The 18,742-nt window shown below is 38.7% G+C and overlaps 1 protein-coding gene across 5 annotated transcripts in view; it reads left to right on the top strand.

Annotated features, from left to right (window-relative positions):
- Positions 1-18,742, top strand: part of LOC111868543 (cell division cycle and apoptosis regulator protein 1) — a 61,892-nt gene that overhangs the window by 8,350 nt on the left and 34,800 nt on the right. For all 5 annotated transcript variants that reach the window (XM_023859281.2, XM_023859299.2, XM_023859290.2 and 2 more), the window contains 6 exons: positions 2,191-2,399; positions 5,737-5,942; positions 10,131-10,272; positions 13,845-13,976; positions 15,051-15,276; positions 16,528-16,823. In XM_023859281.2, the coding sequence (XP_023715049.1) occupies positions 2,191-2,399; positions 5,737-5,942; positions 10,131-10,272; positions 13,845-13,976; positions 15,051-15,276; positions 16,528-16,823 (1,211 nt within the window). The remainder of the gene's footprint in view (positions 1-2,190; positions 2,400-5,736; positions 5,943-10,130; positions 10,273-13,844; positions 13,977-15,050; positions 15,277-16,527; positions 16,824-18,742) is intronic.

Below are 18,742 nucleotides of genomic sequence, written 5' to 3'. Positions count from 1 at the left end.
CACACCATAGCTCAAGCGGTTAGTCGCTGACTTCCCACCATGGTGGCCTGGNAGCTGACCATTCATCTCCATCTAGTGCCTAGGTCAAGAATGGTGGAGCTGTATCTCCACTCCCCATGTCTTCATGGCATACTGCTTAATTATTTAAGTGCAGTGACAGCTTTCTTTTTGCCTGATGTTTAACTTAGTTTACCTAGTAACCTCATGGAGAGGCCTAACCATTCAGTTTGTCACTTGATTACCTGCCCTTTTTTCCCTGCTGCACTTTCTGTTCCCTTAAGGCCACACCATAGCTCAAGTGGTTAGTCGCTGACTTCCCACCATGGTGGCCTGGGTTCGATCCCGTGTCTGGTCAAGTGGGATTTGTAGTGGACAAAGTGGCGCCAGGGTAGGTTTTCTCCGAGTACTTAGGTTCCCCCCGCCAATCTTCGTTCCATCAGTTGTTCCACAATCACCCTCACCTATCATCTGGGACTGGTACAATAGGCCAGAAGTGGCTGCACTGCAAGGGACTTAGTCCCACCACACTAGTATTCTGTTTCCTTATCTTANTCCCTGCTGCACTTTCTGTTCCCTTAAGGCCACACCATAGCTCAAGTGGTTAGTCGCTGACTTCCCACCATGGTGGCCTGGGTTCGATCCCGTGTCTGGTCAAGTGGGATTTGTAGTGGACAAAGTGGCGCCAGGGTAGGTTTTCTCCGAGTACTTAGGTTCCCCCCGCCAATCTTCGTTCCATCAGTTGTTCCACAATCACCCTCACCTATCATCTGGGACTGGTACAATAGGCCAGAAGTGGCTGCACTGCAAGGGACTTAGTCCCACCACACTAGTATTCTGTTTCCTTATCTTAACTACCGCCTCTGTGGTCTAGTGGTCAGAGTTCCTGGCTACAGATCCAGACGTCCTGAGTTCGATTCCAGGCATTAACAGATTTTCTGGGAAGTATTGGTTCTGGAATGGGTTCCACTCATCCTCATGAGGAAAAATTGAGGAGCTACTTGAATGGAAAAGTAGCAGCTCCCAATAAGAAAACCGAAATTAACGGCTGTGGGGATTCATTGCACTGACCACATAATACTCTCTATCCGCTAAAGTTGGCACTTTGCCGACAAATGGCAGACACTCGGTCTGTATAGTTAGCTTGCGGACTAAGGCAGCGTCTAAGTGGCCTCCGTAGTCTAGGGGTAACGTTCCCACCTCATGACTCAAGTTACGTGGGTTCAAACCCGGCGGAGGTCGTGGAATTTTTAAGGGCAGAAAAATTCAGGGAACAAGTCCTCCGGGAGGGACTTTAAGCCATGGGTCCTGTGTCGTAGATTTACAGCATGTAAAAGATCCTCATGTCTCTAGGAGACCTCTGAGCAAAATTAGGCAAAAAGTTTCCCGCCCAAGTAGTTTCCAATGCCTCCGGTAGATGGGGAAAGTTATTGGGTACCAGTACCAGTAGAGGGCTGACCTCGCTGGCAGAAAGGGGAGAATTATTGGATACCACTGCCAGTAGAGGGCCGACCTCGCTGGCAGAAAGTGGAGATAGCGGGCACCAGTATCGGTAGTATCGGTAGGGTATGGCGACAGTAGAAATTAAATAGGGACGTACAGTAGACTATTAGTCACGGTACATGGGGAAACCCACCCCCTCTATACTGAATAACTGAAGGCAGCATCTGCAGGAGCGCACAAAATGCACCCATTATAACAAACGTTGTGAAGTCCATTGTAGAAATAAACAAGAGAGGCGAATGCTATGCTTTCTTCTGGCTCCATTGCAGACAAAAAACTACGCACCGCATTCTGGAACTGTGTGGTGTCCTCAGCAACGTCCCCAGCAAAGTGTGTTCGTTACAATGGATGCATTTTGTGTGCTTGTGTAGACGCTGCCTAAAGCCACAGAGTTTTTTTTTTGTTTGTATCTTCACTACTTATGTAACATGGTGTGTATGTAATAAAAATGAACAAGACTCCAATTTTTTACATGTAATCATCAATTTTCCAGTTAATTTCTGGTTCATAGAGATTTCCAGTGCTGGATATTGTAGTTTTATACTATATCTGCAATTGAACCAGGGTGGCAGACAAAGGAATATGAAGAACCCATTAATACACCATTAATACCCATTAATAACACCAATATTATAATATTATCTTCAGTGGAACTGTTAATGGTTTATAAGTATCATCATTTGTCTACAGATGTTCCCGCAGGTGGCTACAGTGAGCTACCCAACACCACGGGCACTAAACCCAACAGCTTTCCAGACTGCTGCTACAGTTGCTGCTGTGCCACCAGTCCCTCCAGCAACCCCAAACCCATCACCCAAACAGAGGGTCTTCACTGGTACTGTTACAAAAGTTCATGACAATTTTGGATTTGTTGATGAAGATGTTTTCTTTCAGACAAGGTGAGCTATTTGACTGTGATATTTAAACTGCATATTAAGTTAGCAGACAGAAATGCCTCCCATGCTGCATGTTAATCAAACAGGTTTTGTAAACTGTACAGTTTGTCCCATGCTTGTCAGTATGGTCACTGACTGTGAGGTAGATTATTGCAATTAAAATTGTAGTATGTAGAAGTATTGTCTGACATCCAGTATGTCTTTTGGGGCTGTTCCCTGCAAGCCTTTATGGTATGGTGGCTCTCAGCAACAGAGCGTTGATCTTTTCATGTTGCTGTACATTGGTGGCAATGCTAGATGGACTGGTCTGTCTAAAATTTTATTAGCATGACACTTTTTGATGGTGGTTAACTACCGAATTAAATATTAGTCTAACAGATGATCCGAGAGTTACAAGCATGGTTGGCACTATTTTCTTCTTTGTTGATAATTATGATGGACTCAAGATGCTTAAAGCCAGTCACAATAGCAGCATGGTCTAAGGCATGAACTGTCTTCGCTCCCTCGGACGCTGGAATCGTGGGTTTGAATCCCACTCAGGGCATGGATGTTTGGTGTGTGTATGTGTTTATTCTGTGTTTGTGCTGTCCTGTGTTTAGGTAGTGGCCTTGTGATGGGCTGATCATTCATCCTAGGAGTCCTCTGTCTGTGGGGAAAAAGAATGATTACAGAACCTAATAAGAGGCCGGGGCCTGAATGAGCTGTAAGAGCCANGCGAGTGGGAAGGGGGGGGGGAGGAGAGAAGGAAATTAAAATAAAAACTCACTTGGAAGTATCTGGTGTAGATTTCCTGCACCAAATGCCCATATTCATACAGGCAGAACATGTTCTTTTTAATGTAAACAGGTGAACATGCTGAGGATAGCAGGTATTTTACAGTTACTTTACAGATTCGCTTGAAAAGAGTGCATTTTTCTGGTTTTGTGTTATGTATGCATAGTTATGTATTATTTATGTGTGGTCTATTTAATAATAATGTTAGTAGCTCGGCTATGTAGCATTGAGCATTGTTAGTTAAGACTTTGTGTAGTATACATGTCATTATCTTCTAAGATCCTTTCTGTTTGGGAAAAAGCCCATAGCTGCTTATAATCAAGAATACAAAACTTATACTGCTCATCTTGAATGTTATATACTGGCTGCCTTAAATGTTACTAATGACATCTGTAATCATCAGTAGAGATATTGTATTAACAACTTTTACGTGGTTTCATTAAATGTATGTCACATTGATGATGTTTGAGATAAAAGTTAAAGACCTCCCCCCCTTGTACAGTGTGTTATGATTTGGAATTAAATAATTACCAAAGTAAAAAGCAAATGCCCTAGTTGAGTTCCTTTCCACCATGTAATTGTACCCAGCTGAAATTCTGTTTGAAATAAATGGAAGGTTAACGGACAATATTATCATGTGTTGTAGACAGGACAAGGGGTGTTTATTCATAATAGGATTTATTGAACACTTATAACTACAAATCACTATAATGGTCTTAACTGATTTACACACACTAAAGATAATTACAGCACACATGAAGTCTTCAATGTCATCACTAGTCTTTGCTTGATAAAAGCTTCTGACAGTGGAGATTGCTTTAGTTACATACATACATACATCAGCGTTTCAGAGTATTCAGAAGTGTGCAACTGGTACTGAATATAAAACTTGTCAAACAACAGTCACAAGACAATCACAGATAAAATTGCAGAGACAACAATTCAACCATAGTTAAAATCGAAACTGACTACCTCAATTAAATAGACACAATGTTACACATACAATTATACCAACAAGATAATTAGCGATACATAATAATTCTCCTTCCTTAACTTACACTTACACTTAATGTCTATATTGATGCCTACTGTGGGACATCATCAGTCAGCATGCACTCCCATTTTATTCCTTAGCTGATGATCCCGACAGAAGAGCAAAAATTCATCAACAGTATATGACGGAATTATGTATTAGGACATCTCTTATTTCTTTTATAAACTGTTTTTATCATGTACTAAATTAGTTAAATAATCAGGCAGACTGTTAAATATTTTTATACTCATGCAGTGGACCCCTTTCTGCCTCATTGCGAGATGTGATTGTAGGACATGTAAATTTCTTTCATGTCTTGTCGGTCTCCCGTAAATTGAATAATTAAAAGTAAAATATTCCAAATTCCAAAGTCAGTAGAAAGTCCGTCGAGTGTAACAATTTGTAGGTCACTTCTTTATCACATAGTGTGTGTAACGGACCAAAATGAAACAATTCAAAATATTCCAAATTATTTATCATAAAAGTCATCAAAGATAAAATATATTGAGAGACCAATGTTAATATATTTAACTTTATAAATGCTGGCCTACATGACTCTCTATGTTTCATCCCCATTATTATTCTGATAGTCTTCTTTTGTAAGAGAAAGATCTTCTTGGCCTCTGACAAATTACCCCAAAAAACTATTCCATATCTCATGAGTGAATGAAAGTATGCATGATATATCATTTTAAATGTTGTAACATTACTATATGTTTTCATAATTCGTATTGCATAACATGCCTTTCCCAATCTGGGTAACAGTGATTCAACCTGTGTCTTCCAATTCAAGAACTTATCAATTTCAATGCCCAAAAATTTAATATGAGTTTCCTCTTGTAATATTCATCGTTAAACTTTAATGTACAGGCATATTGTCACGATTGATTGTTTCAAATTTTAACACTTTAGTTTTCCTCAAGTTTAGGGATAAGCCATTGTATTTAAACCACTGACTTAAGGAATTTAACGTAAGTTTAGACCTTTCTTGAATTTCATCGATATTAATACCTGACACTAATATAGTTATAGTACATGAAATGTTATGCCACCAATGGAATCTGAATTTCAACAGTTTTTAAATTATATATAGATTGTCACAATCTTCCTCCTAGTTGCAGGAGACGTGTAATTGTTGTGTAGCTCATTGTTCATCAGGTGGTGGTACTGGATAGTAGTCTGGGTGTGATGTAGTGTAGGTTGAAAATGAACTTGGGTTTTACTATGATGGGACTGCAGGTAGCTGATAAAGTGACCAGTGGAATGCAAGTTGCAAAAGGTTGAGGAGTACTGGTATAACTGAGTTACTGTTGGGTTTGTGATTTAAAAAATTTGGGGTCATACTGACATCTGTATTGATTACTGTTCTTAGCATTTTCCAAACTTTTTTTAAACCTAACCATTAATGTGTTTCTAAAAGTCTGTTTTTGTATGGATTCACTCAGTTCACTTTGTATGAGTGATGTATGAAACAGATTCAATTTACAGGGTCTCATATTTTAAGTTGTTACCCATATTTATTTTGCATTACAGTTCATGTGTGAAAGGGTCAAACCCAGTTGTTGGAGACCGAGTGTTGGTGGAAGCCTCGTACAATCCCAACATGCCATTCAAATGGAATGCTACTAGGATTCAGGTCCTGCCTATGACAGGTGCCCCTGCGGCACGTGCCCAGAATACTCTTCCCAAGGGTTTCAGTGCTACTGCGCAGAACAGTTACAATGCAGTTCCACCTCCAGGTTAGTTTCTATTCTTCATATAGAGATATATGAACAGTTCACAGACTTAATTTGTGTTTGGTTTTTGTGTAAATGAGAACAGTTGATGGTTGTTTGTTTCATAAGTTGTAAGATAAAACTGTATATCAAGTGTAAACATTTGCTTATGTATCAAGTTCTTTTACAATTATGTTTCATTTACTAATGTGATAAGCATTGTATGAATTTGGACCAATGTAGAGAGGATGGGCAAGGCCTGTTTTTGTTTATGATTGTGACAGTTTCCTGCTGAGACCTCAAAATAGCTCATAACAGCTGAGTATTTGGCTGGAAGTTGAACCCAGAACTTCAGAAATACAAAGCAGAAGTTTTTTATTGTAGCAGTTGCTGACTGCAGATGACACTGTCAAGTGTATTCAGAGGATCATTATGTGCAACAAAGAGAAAAAAAAAGGTGTAGATTTCCTCTTTCATGGTATTTTATTGGTGTCTGCCTAGAAGGATCATTAGAACCATGAGAAACCTTAAAGTAACTCATGTAGGTGAAATCTTGAGCTGGATATTGCTTGGAGATATGAGTCAGGCACAATGGTTCACAGCTGGGAGTGGTTTTCAACCTTTGTGAGGCTGCGGCCTGGTAAATTCTTTTTTTATAAGATGAGGGCCAGTATGATTGATGCCAGGTGGGCCATGGCCCAGTGTTTGAAAAACACTGCTCTATAACAAGTGCATCTGTTGATATCTGAGGGCTTAGCTCAGCCAAACAAGATCAGAAAGGCTATGTCAGTACACAAGATTATCAGTTGTATTTATTAAGAGTACTAAAAATAGGAATAATGACATGCAGGCTAGTGTAAGTTTCCAGTATTGAAATTCAACAAGTCATGAGTGTCTGGGATACAAGGAAAATACTATGTATAGCCTAAATGAAACAAGATTGCATTATTGGTCATTATAGCTGTAAATTGAAATTGCTGGACAACTTTTGATGGAAGTCTCACATATTTAATTTCAGCAGAACCTGTGAAATGGTTTAGGGAGTACATGGGAAAGCCCATTATGGCCATATGTAAACTAGGCTCTGTTGTGGTTCAATACAGTTATAAATCAGAATTGCAGGACAACCTTTGGTGGAAGTCTCTGATATAAAATATTAACGATATCTGTGAAATGGAATATGGGATACTTGGAAAATTTCATTTATGGCTTTTTGTAAACTAGTCTTTGTTAGGAGTCAGGAGTCAGTATGGCTGAAAATGAGAATTGTGCAATAACCTGGGGTGGAAGTTTCTAATCTTGGTTTTCAGCAATGTGTATGAAACTGTTACAGGATACATGGGAAAGTCCTTTTGTGTCTTGTGTAAACCAGGCCTTAATTGGAATTGCCAGATAACTTGTAGTGAAAATTTCCTATATTGAGTTTTAAGAAAATCTGTCCAGTGGTCCAGGTGTGTTGATATTAGGTCACAGTCTGACCAGAGCCATGGTTTCCACATAAGGCAGTTTTTTGTGTTTAAGGGATACATAATAATAGACTCCAATTCCTATTAAAGAATAAACATATATTTGTTTAGTAGTAAACAGTGCAATAGATTTTGCCTGTTCACAGATGCTCGAAAGGGATTCCATTTCTCATTCACACACCTCATGGTTCTTTTGCTCAGCACAGTGTCATGACTATTCATCACCTCCCAGTAGTAGTCCCAATGTTAATTTTCATCTGTTGTTGTCATGTTAAACACAAACACTGTGATTTTAAACAAACTGCTTATTAAACCATGGCCCTTTTTGGAATGTGTTTACAATACATGGGGAGTGGTCAGCATGGTGGTTCTTGTTTCTGGTTTGCTGTGTTTACATTTGATGAGTTATGACTGATATAGTGGGACTGTGTTCCAGTCAAAAGGTGACTGTTCAACTTTCCTGTATGTAGACAGGTGACTGTTCAGGTTTCCTATATGTATACAGCAAAAGATGATTCATGTAAGCACTAAATGTGACTTTGTAAAGTGTTGGTGTTTTCAAGAACTGTTCCTGTACTGAGTTGTAACTCTGTTGTCTGATTGCTCTTCTACTGCATATTTTTTTATGGGGAATATTCCCCTGGATAGTTACAGGATATCAAAGTGGAACATGATTTCAGTATTTTTTGAAGAACCAGATATCAAGGACAATTTTAACCCAATCTGACTGGGTTGGATTGAATGAACCAGTAGCACACTTTTTTTTGCCCTTCATTCCTTTGAAATTGAACCCAGGGTACATGGATATCATTGTGACAATTATGTGCCTTAAACAGAAGTACATAAAAGTAAAAAGAAAACTCTAAGTCTTTGTAAAGAGCATGTTTTTGTCAAGAGCCCCCCCCCCCAAAAAAAAACACTGGTAGTTTGTTGTTCACAGAGGGTTTATCATTGCCCCAGCTTCCAATTATTTTGAAGTCAGATGTCAGATTTGGTATAAAGTTGGTTTGGTTGGTTGGTTTCCAGTGACTGCATTTGGGATCATTAAACCCATTCTGCTTCTTGCTTCCCAATATAGAGCACTCAAGTTCTTGCTTTGTTGGATCTCCTTGTTAAGATTAGGGCATTGAAGGAGGTGTTCCATAGATGATCCTGGCAAGTTGCACAGTGTACATTCTTCTGTGTTACATATTCCTATCTTACAAAGATGTGCTGCAAGGCAGTTGTGTCCTGTATTCGATCGAAAATTTGCAACAGCTTCTTTTCTGGGTTTCTTGCTATTAATTTCCCAAAGTTTTCTGATTTCTATAATTTCTTGTTGTATGGTTCTTTGTTGATTGTATGGAGTATTTCTTTACGTGTTTTAGTTCTGATTGTGTTAGCTAGCGTGTGTGCGCTTAAGATTTTATTTTGGCGGTGCAGTCTTGTGCCCTTCTTAGCCAGTTCATCAGCAGTATCGTTTCCATTGATGCCAACATGTGATGGTATACATTGAATGTATATTATCTTTTTTCTCTTTTCCGGTAGATTTATTAGTTTTTTTATTTAAGTTATCTGTCTCATGATAGTTCTTTTGTTTGAGGATATGGCTTGTATGGCTGCTTTTGAATCCAGGAGCAGAAGCTCTTTGTTAAACATGTTGGGTCTGCTGATCAGTTGCTCCAATGGAAATAGTATTGCTTCTATTTCTGCATCGGAGCTTGATTTGTTTTCGCCTACCACTATATAGTGTGCGAAAAGGGATGAGTAAACTCTGGCTCCAGCATTAGCTTCTTTGCCTAACAGAGAACCTTCAGTATGTATATGTAGCCATTCTGATGATGGGTATCTTTCTTCAGTGGTGCTTATTGTTTTAATTCTTCTTGTGTTTGTTCTGCTTTCTTTACGCTTTCTACTAAGTAAAGGTAGATATTGTAAGAACAATAATCCAGTGGATTTTGCACGGGTACAGCATTTTCTACTTCTATTGGTATTTTTAATTTGTTGAGATTATCTGTATTGCATCTTCTTATGTCTGGTTGTATTTTTAATTTTTGTTCTGGTGGTATTTGTCTTACCCATGTTATCTCTGGTATGGATTTCATTTTCATGAATGTTATTACTGCTTGTTTTTTTTAATTTTTCTATGATGGGGTTGTTTTGTGTATATAATTGTAATGCTGCTATGGGTGTTGTCTTGACAGCTCCGGTTATCAATCTTAATGTATTGTTTTGTGCTTGTTCGAGTTTATTGAGTCTTGTATTATTGGCTGTTATTATCACTTCACTTCCTTGTTTTATCACTGGTTTCATATAGGTTTCATACAAACAAACTGATTTGGTATAAAGTAGTACAAAGAAATTTCATGCTTTTTCCAGTATTATATTTCATCTGCTTGAAAGTTTGGGTTTCACTGATTGAATGACAGTTATGGCATTATGTCTTGAAAAATTGCATAAACAAGCTTGTGTTTGCAAGTGTCTGACTCACAACATTCAGACCCATTTGAAAGACATTTTGTAACATTTTTGTTATTGCCATGTGTCCAAGAATGTAAGACCACTTGAAAATTATCTCTGCAGGCCATTTGGATTTGGGATAGTGAAATGAGCATATGCATTACAGAAAGTGATGGTTGGATCTTGTAGTTAGCTATGTGTGTGTCCCGTATATCTAGTCTTTTGCATTGAGTAACAAGGTTTTAAATCTCACACATATGGAAATTAAATCTGTGTTAAGGCTGCAGAAAAGACCAATTTTCTTTAGATGAAAACTCTGGAAGCAGTTTTGGGCGAAGCAGCCGTAAGGCTAGTGTGGGCAGTGGGCGCAGAGAACGCTCGAAAGAACGGAGTCGTGAAGCAGAGGAAGATGAAGCAGAAAGGAAGAAAAGGAGAGAAGAAAGGGCAAGGTAAGGTTATGTATATGATTAGTGAAAATTTCATAATGCCATTATGATCCTTTGTAGCCTTCTGTAATTAATTTACAGAAAGAGAGTTTATGGGATCCCATGTGTGTGTATGTGTATGTGCACACACCTCCCTCTTTTCTCTCCTTAGTGTTAGAACCAGGTAACTATTTATCATGAAATTTAATGTGGAAATTACCCAACTGGAGATAACTTCCTGGAATCTGATAACAGCATAGGGCCACATGAAGTTTTGAGGTGTGAGTGTCACTGGTGACATGTGTTAACACTTCGCGGACCGGTGATTTAAATATTTAAATCACCCTGGGGACCGGCATTTTTAAACCTACTACCCTAACTTGTGCACTGTTCACTTTAAAAATTAATATAAAATCTCCTAATTAATTTTATGAACTAAAATTTTTGGAGAAGACTTACCAGAGCTCCTAGAAGTGCTTCAGAGTGTGATATTTCTGGAAACATTCCCCTCTGTGAAGAGGCATGACGCAGAACTTGCAGACGTAGGAAGTCTTGCTTCACTTCTTGTGCACAGCGCACACACGGCACTGCCTAGAAGGATACTTCCCCGTCGATTGTTCGCTCATCACAATTTTCACGAGGGTATGTTTCTGCATATCACCCGAGAATCGCCCAGGGGGGTCCATATGAGGCCTCCGTGGGGTGGGACTAGATGGTCCTGGTCGTACTACGTCTGTGTCTGACGCAGGTTCTGCCGCCACCATGAGGTCTGTAGCCCAGGCTTTTGCCACATTCATGAGAAATGCCTTGTATTTCAAAGTTGAATTTTCGTTTAGCTCTTTGAAAACCAAAAATGAATTGAAAGGGGCACAATTTATAAGACACAAGGCAACTTTCTTCGTCCATTTTACTGTTTTCCTAGGAAGGGAATAATAGGCCAAGTATTGGTCGGCCCTATCAACTCCCTTCATGAACATATTGTACTGAGAAATACAAAGAGGCTTCTTCTTCACTTGCCCGTGTCGTCTTTGAACATCGACCATGCTCGAATTGTGAATAGTTGAAATCATATTCACAACATGAGTATCCCTCCAGGACTGAAGAAGAATGTCCCCCTTCCTCCTGTTCAGACACTTGCGTAGGGTCTGATGGCATTTGTCTCACCCCTGGATCACCAGTAAACTTTCCCAAAGTGGGTGTTTTGTCCACTTTACCCCATGTGGCTGTGCCTGCAATGCTTGCACATGCACTTTCATCGGAGCTCTCACTGTCACTTTCACTTTCTCTTCTGGTCACAATATTTTGGGGGCCCCTGTCACTGCCACTGACACTGCCCTTGCTATCAGAAGACGAAGCAGTTGGCAAGTCAGATAACTCATTGGAGATCAAATCACAGATTTCTTTTTCTATGAGAGCTCGTGCGGCCTTCAACTGCTTTCGTCTCTGAGCCATGTTGACACTGAGAATATCTTGCCTCACACATAGAAGCTTCGACTTGAACAAAGGGACTTTTCTTTAGAGTGAGAGGGGAATAGAGAGTGGTCACGTTGCTGACTCGGAAAACAAACATTCCGATGGTCAGCTACGCAGTACTTTTACAGACACGTGGCAACCAAGGCGAGGATTAGTGTGTTGCAACGTAACGTGTCCTGAAAGCCTAAATCTAGGCGACCGGTCTGCCACGTTTAAAACCCAAACGTGTAAACGTGATTTTGTTTTGTATAATTTAAAATAACAAAATGGTGACTAAATGAAAAATATACAGTGAAACTTCAATTTTATGATCTTGCTTTTATGTTTCTCATGAATTTATGCACTTTTTGCATGGTCCCACCCAAGTGCTCATGGCAGTAATGTTGAACTTTTAACAGATTTTGTGTTCCCTCAACTTCACATTTTCCCTGAATTTACAATTCAGTTTTCTACTTGTGAGTGAAAATTTATGCAGCTTTACATTTTTAGTTAAGTTTCTCGGAATGGATATTTTAACTGAATTGGTCATTTTGCTGGAAACATGCACAGTGTTGCCACCACAAGTTTCATTTACAGCATCTGCATTAAATGAAATTGTGAAAAGCAGAAAATAAATTGAGGAATGTTTTGCCCAGTGATGGCAGTTGTCTGAAAATGGAACTTAAGGCAATTGTCTGTGCAAGAACTTCAGAGTTTGTTAATGGTGTGATTTGAGACAAATCCCTTGGATCTTATTTAATGGAAAAGCAGTACACATTGTTGTATGGTTAAGTTGTGGTGTCTAATAGATTGACTGATTGGAACACCTGCAATTGCAAAATGGCATGAGGAGAGAATAGGAGTGTTGATCCAATGACAGAGGAGGAATGGAAGGCTGGAATATTGCACGAAATAAGGGAAGGTAATGTCCCTGGGATACTTATAACATGAATGTGACCAGCTTATTTTACACACTTCCACCTAATAAAGGAACAGAAGAGGGCTGGTGTAAAATGACCCAGGCTTGTGACAGGTCAGGATCCATTGTAGTTCTCTGACTATTATTGCATTGTAAACCCTGTACTTACAGTAAATTGCAGTGGTTTACTGGAGGAGGGCTTCATAGTAGTAAATATAGCTGAAAGAATGCACTCCTTAAATGGCACTACCAGAAGCACACAAGGTACTTGAAATAGTCCAGTGGTAGTACTTACCATGATGCCAATCACAGTGGTCATGTGATGTAAGGCATGAAATGTCTTTGCCCCTTGTACACTGGGCTTGTGGGTTCAAATCCAACTCAAGGCATGGATGACTGTGTTTATTTTGTGTTTGTGTAAGGTAGTGGCCTTGTGGCGAGCTGATACCCTGTCCAAGGAGTCCTATTGACTGTATTCTATTAAGAATATTTTAAGAATAGCATATTTTGTGCTATGAAAATTTAATCTTATAGATAAAGTGAAATGTGAGGGGCTGAAGTTACAAACATGTCGACCTTAACTCCACTCCTTTGTATGTTTTGATGGTTTAAAGCACAGGGAAGACTGTATTCTTTTGACAAAGCAATTATTCTAATCAGCGAGTGAAAAATGGGGGAACTGCATCAATTTAGTCAGTGATCTTTAGGTTACATTTATTAATGGTACCATTTTGAAGAAAACAGTTGAAATGTTTGCTATTAATTTTTGTTTTAATTTTAAGGAGTGCACGTACTGTATAGAGTGGAACACCCAATTAATGTTTCTTTGTTTAATATTTCTCCTCATTTAGTGTTTAGTTTTAGTTATTGCAAGTCATTATCCTCAGTATTAAATGCAGTCCACCTAAAATATTCCTCACTCTAGTGTTCAAATTGATTGCTCCCCCCAAAAAATCTTAAATGGGTGTTTCATGTATATGAAAAGATGAGCAGCCCCTGTCATTACATGTGCAGTTAATTCAGCACTGATTTGATTAAAAATATTGACATAATTTTAAAATTACTGTAGTAAATTATATACTTTTATTGCGTTATTTTCCTGTTGTTAGCTTTTGTTTTAATTATCCCAAATGAACTTCTTTTTCCTCAGTTTACACATGACTTAAGTTATATCAGAAACAAGATAGTGGTTTGTCTAATCACCTGTTACTGATCTTATGTGCAGGGAACGAGAGGAGAAAGAAAAAAGAAGTCCCTCAGTTCGTCGCCGTAGCAAGAGTCCACGTCCGGCACCAAGAAGAAGAGCTAGGATAGTTCCTCGCTACATGGTGCAGATCCCCAAGATTGCTCTTGACATGTAAATAGGCTTCTATCTTTGCTAGATTTTAACACCTGTGATGAATTTACTGAACAAGGTGGCTCAAGTAGTAACACTTCTGGCTTTTATTCAGGAGGTGCCTGGTGTGAATTTTTGCCAGGCACCAAATATCCAAGACAGGTTCTTCATGAGTTTCCTCAGTCATTCTAGACAAATGCCATGATAGTGTCTTGAATTAGACCATGATCTCATCCTCTGACATTTCATTGTGTATTATTATCCAACCAGTTGTTGCTATGTAGTCTGAGTTACAGACAGTGTCAGATGAATGACAGGTTTGTGTGCTGATGAATTGAAGGTAATACAGTATGCGCCAAAATATTCAGTACTGAAATGAAAAGACGTCCTGTTGATATCACTGTCTATTCATGTGAAGGCCCCTTGCTCCTTCCCAAATCCTGAAGAAATGGTCCAATCACCATGTCCCTGTAGCATTCTTGGGTGACGGTAAGAGCAGTGCCTTCCTCATCCTCAATGAAATAGGGGCCTAATATACTGTGTGCTGAGACAGCACACCATATTGTCACATGTGTCCTATGTAGCGGTTTCTGGACGGCCGCTCAAAACCAAGGAAGTGAGTTGTCTGGCAACCACTTCCATATCAGTGGAAATAATACTCAACTATGAATACTTTTTCCTCTGTCAAGAGACCCATTTCCAACAACTGCACAACACAACTCCCTTTTCACTACTGGAAACGTGCGGCTGGAGCTGTGACCCGTCGACAAATGCACATGAGCATTCGAGATGTGCGAGTTTCAGTACTGCATATTTTGGCGCATAGTGTATGTTGCTGCAAATTGAATTGAAATTTTAGAATTAATGCATATCACTGTATAATTTATTACATATATGCTCTTTTTGATTGAAAATTCCCAACAAATTTGTACAAGTAAGTTTATGTGAAGGCATTTATGTTTTGAATGGTAACATTACATCCTATTGTAATAATAGCTGTCATTACTTTAATAGTGACGCCAATTATGGGCAGTCATTGAATTGGCTATGCATGTCATTTCATATTGCTGAAGTGCTGTGTATGGATTATTACAGGCCTGAAGCTGATGTTTTGGAATTGCGAAGGCGTTACTCAAACATGTATATTCCATCAGACTTCTTTTCTACCAATTTCCGCTGGGTTGACGCGTTCCCACCTCATAACCCATTCACCCTGGACCAGCCTTGCTCATTTCATGTGATGAACAAGGAGGTGGATGCAGTGTTAGAAAATCTGGCTGTACTGGAGCCTCCAGATGCTGACTATCTTTTCTCTGCCAAAGTAAGAGTTATGGCTCATATAAATATATAATAAGTCAATATACTTTTGGAATATTAACCCCTTCATTGGTATTTACAGTACTTTTTCATGGTTCGGTGTACATTCCCTGTTGCATATATCATCAAAAACATTACAGCTCATTGTTGTATGTTTTTTTATACCGTCATGTTTTCCGACGTTGTATGATAGCACTGGGACATAGTTCTCATGTTTCTTAGATGGATATACTATGTTGAATCATTTTCACAATTTTCTGATGCAATAATTATTCATACATATATTTATATATACACACACACATAAATGAACACAAAATGCTATTGTAAGTTACCACTGAAGGAGTTGTGCTAGTTATGTTAAATTTTAGTTTATAGTGAAATTGGCCTGTTCTGTTCTATTATGCCTGGAACAGTTTTAACATTTACTGTACCAAGATCAATTATATTACTGCAAAAACTTACATATGAAATCACACACACACCCACACCAACAAGTGTGGCCTGTTTCAACTTGCCACATTGTGCATTTTTGTTGAGAGAGAGAGCCCATGTGGACTTTCTTATAGGTGACATAACAGTGCATGTATTTCGTAACAAAGTAACAAAATATTTAATTCCTCGAAATGTTTATAGAGCTCCACCTTCAGACTTCCAGTGTATTTCAGGAAGGTGTGAATCTGTAACATTATTTTTCTCTCTTCAGAATTTTTAAATTTTGGTAGGTTGAAAAATTCAGGGTTGAATTTATTGGTGATAAATTGTTTTGATATGGTAATGTAGTTCTGCCATACACCATTTTAAAGCTCGTTGCTAGTTATTTTAAACAAGTCCCGTTTCAGCGTGTTATGTTACATAGAACCAGAGTTTGAATCAAATTTGTGATCGTTCATGAGAAAAATTTCCCAAATTTTTAAAAGTTTTAAATGACAGGATCTCTTGAAGTAAATGAAATAGAGTTATGAAAGTTTTCACACATTAAGTTGTAATGGATTAACATCTTTCATAGAAATTTTTATGTTATAAAACGTAATCATGTTGGGGGACATAATCAAAGCCATCAGATTCTGTGGAATAGTGTGGGACTACTGTACAGGTATTACCAGTGTTATGTAACCAGTGTAAGGTTGATCTTACTGATTCAAGAATTAATATACGGGTATGTATATAGTGGTGTATATCCACTGTGTCTCTGTTGCTCCAGGCATCCACCTGTCACAAACATTTCATATATAAAGATGTACTTTGTTCTTAGGTGATGCTGATGAGCATGCCCACTATGGAAGAAATCTTCAGAAAGTGCTGTGCTCTGGCTGAAGACAAAGAAAGTAAAGATTCATCGGACGATGCTCGGGACTTTGTTCATCCAACACGTCTTGTCAATTTCCTGGTTGGACTGCGGGGGAAGAATGAAACCATGGCTGTTGGTGGACCATGGAGCCCATCTTTAGATGGACAAAACCCAGACAAGGATCCATCAGTTCTTATCAAGACAGCCATCCGAACCTGCCAAGCTCTTACAGGCATTGATCTCTCTCACTGCACACAGTGGTAGGTGACATATCCAAGACATTTTCTGTATCATTTCACTGTTTTTAAGTTTAATGTAGAAGGCATCAGAGCATCTGAAAGTTTGAAATTTATCAGGATACTGTATTTCTCCCGTTGGCCATGTTTATTGTGTATTAGTTTATCTGTTAATGTTCTCTGTCCTATATTTACAGTTCCACCATATGCAAAATGTGTACATATAGCAGTGGGAATGAAAATGGTCCATATATGTAAATTAATATTAGTTTATGGAACAGGTGATGTAGGTTTAAACTAGGGAAATAGGAATGTAGTCAAAAATACAGGAAATGCTCTTCCATGGTTTAGCAGTTGGTGTCTAAATTGGATAGTAATAGTCCTCTTGTATTTGCAGCTTTGTTATTATTTCATCCTCTTACTGAATGCCACAGTCAGATACTACATATTCAGGGTGTTCCAGGCCTAAATCATGGCCTGGAGATTGATTCCCCTGACTGAGATTTTCATGCCTTTCTTCATTTCCTCCAGACAGTCGACAGCATAGTTTCTCAAATTAGACCACTTCCATCCATTTCCTTTCCAATTCATTATTCATTAATCATCATATTCATTCAGTGCTGTATGGTGTGAGACGTTTGAGTGTCATTAAATAAAAGGGTAAAGTTATTCCTATGCATAATTGGTTGAGCACTGTGCCATGAAGGTGTATGGGGGAATGGAGGGGTGGCTCCACCATTCTTGACCTCAGCATTGGATGGAGGTGAGTGGTTAGTTTCATAGCCCAGCTGATTTAACCTTTATTGGACGGCCATTTAAATTCCGGTAGTGGCCGCAGGACAGATTTAATTTAAATGCCCGCCATTGTAGAGTAATAAAAATTGTAATCATGTTACTCAAAATGCTATGATTTCTACAATTTTTGTGATAAACGAACGAAATAAACTCTGCTTTTATCTAGAAAGTATATAGAATCAGATACTGTAATTTGCCGATTTTAGAATCTGTAAAAATTGTTACATCGATTCAAAAAAAAAATTCCCCAACTTTGAGCATCTGTCCACAAAAATGCATAAAGCTTCTGCACAATACATTTCTGCAGTATAAATGCGCACACTCTTGTGTGTAATCTGGTGATAGGAGAGGATGTTTACGTACTCACGTTCTCCAGTCACTATGCTATCTGTATAACAGAATGTGGACAATTTCTTAACCTACATTGACCATATGAAACTCTGTTTGTTTATTCACGTATGTCGGACTATCCAGCCAGAGGCAGTTCTTGGAATATCACCTCATTCCACTTGCATCCACATCCCTTCAGAATAAACTGTAACGCATTCTAAATGGTGTGATTTACGAGTGGCTTCTCTATTTCGAATTCTTTAATGCGAAAAGGGGCCATGGTGCATAGTTGAAATTGCAATGTTTTATAAGATGTTATGAATAGAGGAGACCATTCGCCATCACTGGCCTACTTCCTGCTGATACAAGATTAACATTACCTGTGCATGCTTCGCTTGGAAAACAGAGTTAATTACGGACAAAGAGCATGAATTGCAACATCGGGCTCTGAATTCAGTGACATGCAACATTCAGTTAGATGATGCAGGAGGGAAGACAGTCTACTTATAAAGCTGGTATCCAAAAATAGTGTAAGTAGAACAAGAATTTCTATCATAAAATAAGATTTTAAAACACTATGCGCAGGCGTGGATTGCGGGTACCCATATGGTGACCCACGGCCACTCGGCTGTACTTTAAATGACGTCGTATGGTGACATTAGTCTGATAAAGGTTAAATAAACAATAAATAAATATGTTATTATTTATGCTAGATTATAGATGAGTTCATTTATTTTTTCATGGAGTGGGTTGATTAACTTTTTGTATAAGAACTCTCTACACCATGTCTAAAAGAGATGATGCATTTTTAATCTGAT

Source organism: Cryptotermes secundus, unplaced genomic scaffold (genome assembly GCF_002891405.2).
Source record: "Cryptotermes secundus unplaced genomic scaffold, Csec_1.0 scaffold280, whole genome shotgun sequence".
Classification (NCBI taxonomy): domain Eukaryota; kingdom Metazoa; phylum Arthropoda; class Insecta; order Blattodea; family Kalotermitidae; genus Cryptotermes; species Cryptotermes secundus.
Note: the sequence above shows the minus strand (reverse complement) of the source record. Positions and strands in the feature narration are given on the sequence as shown.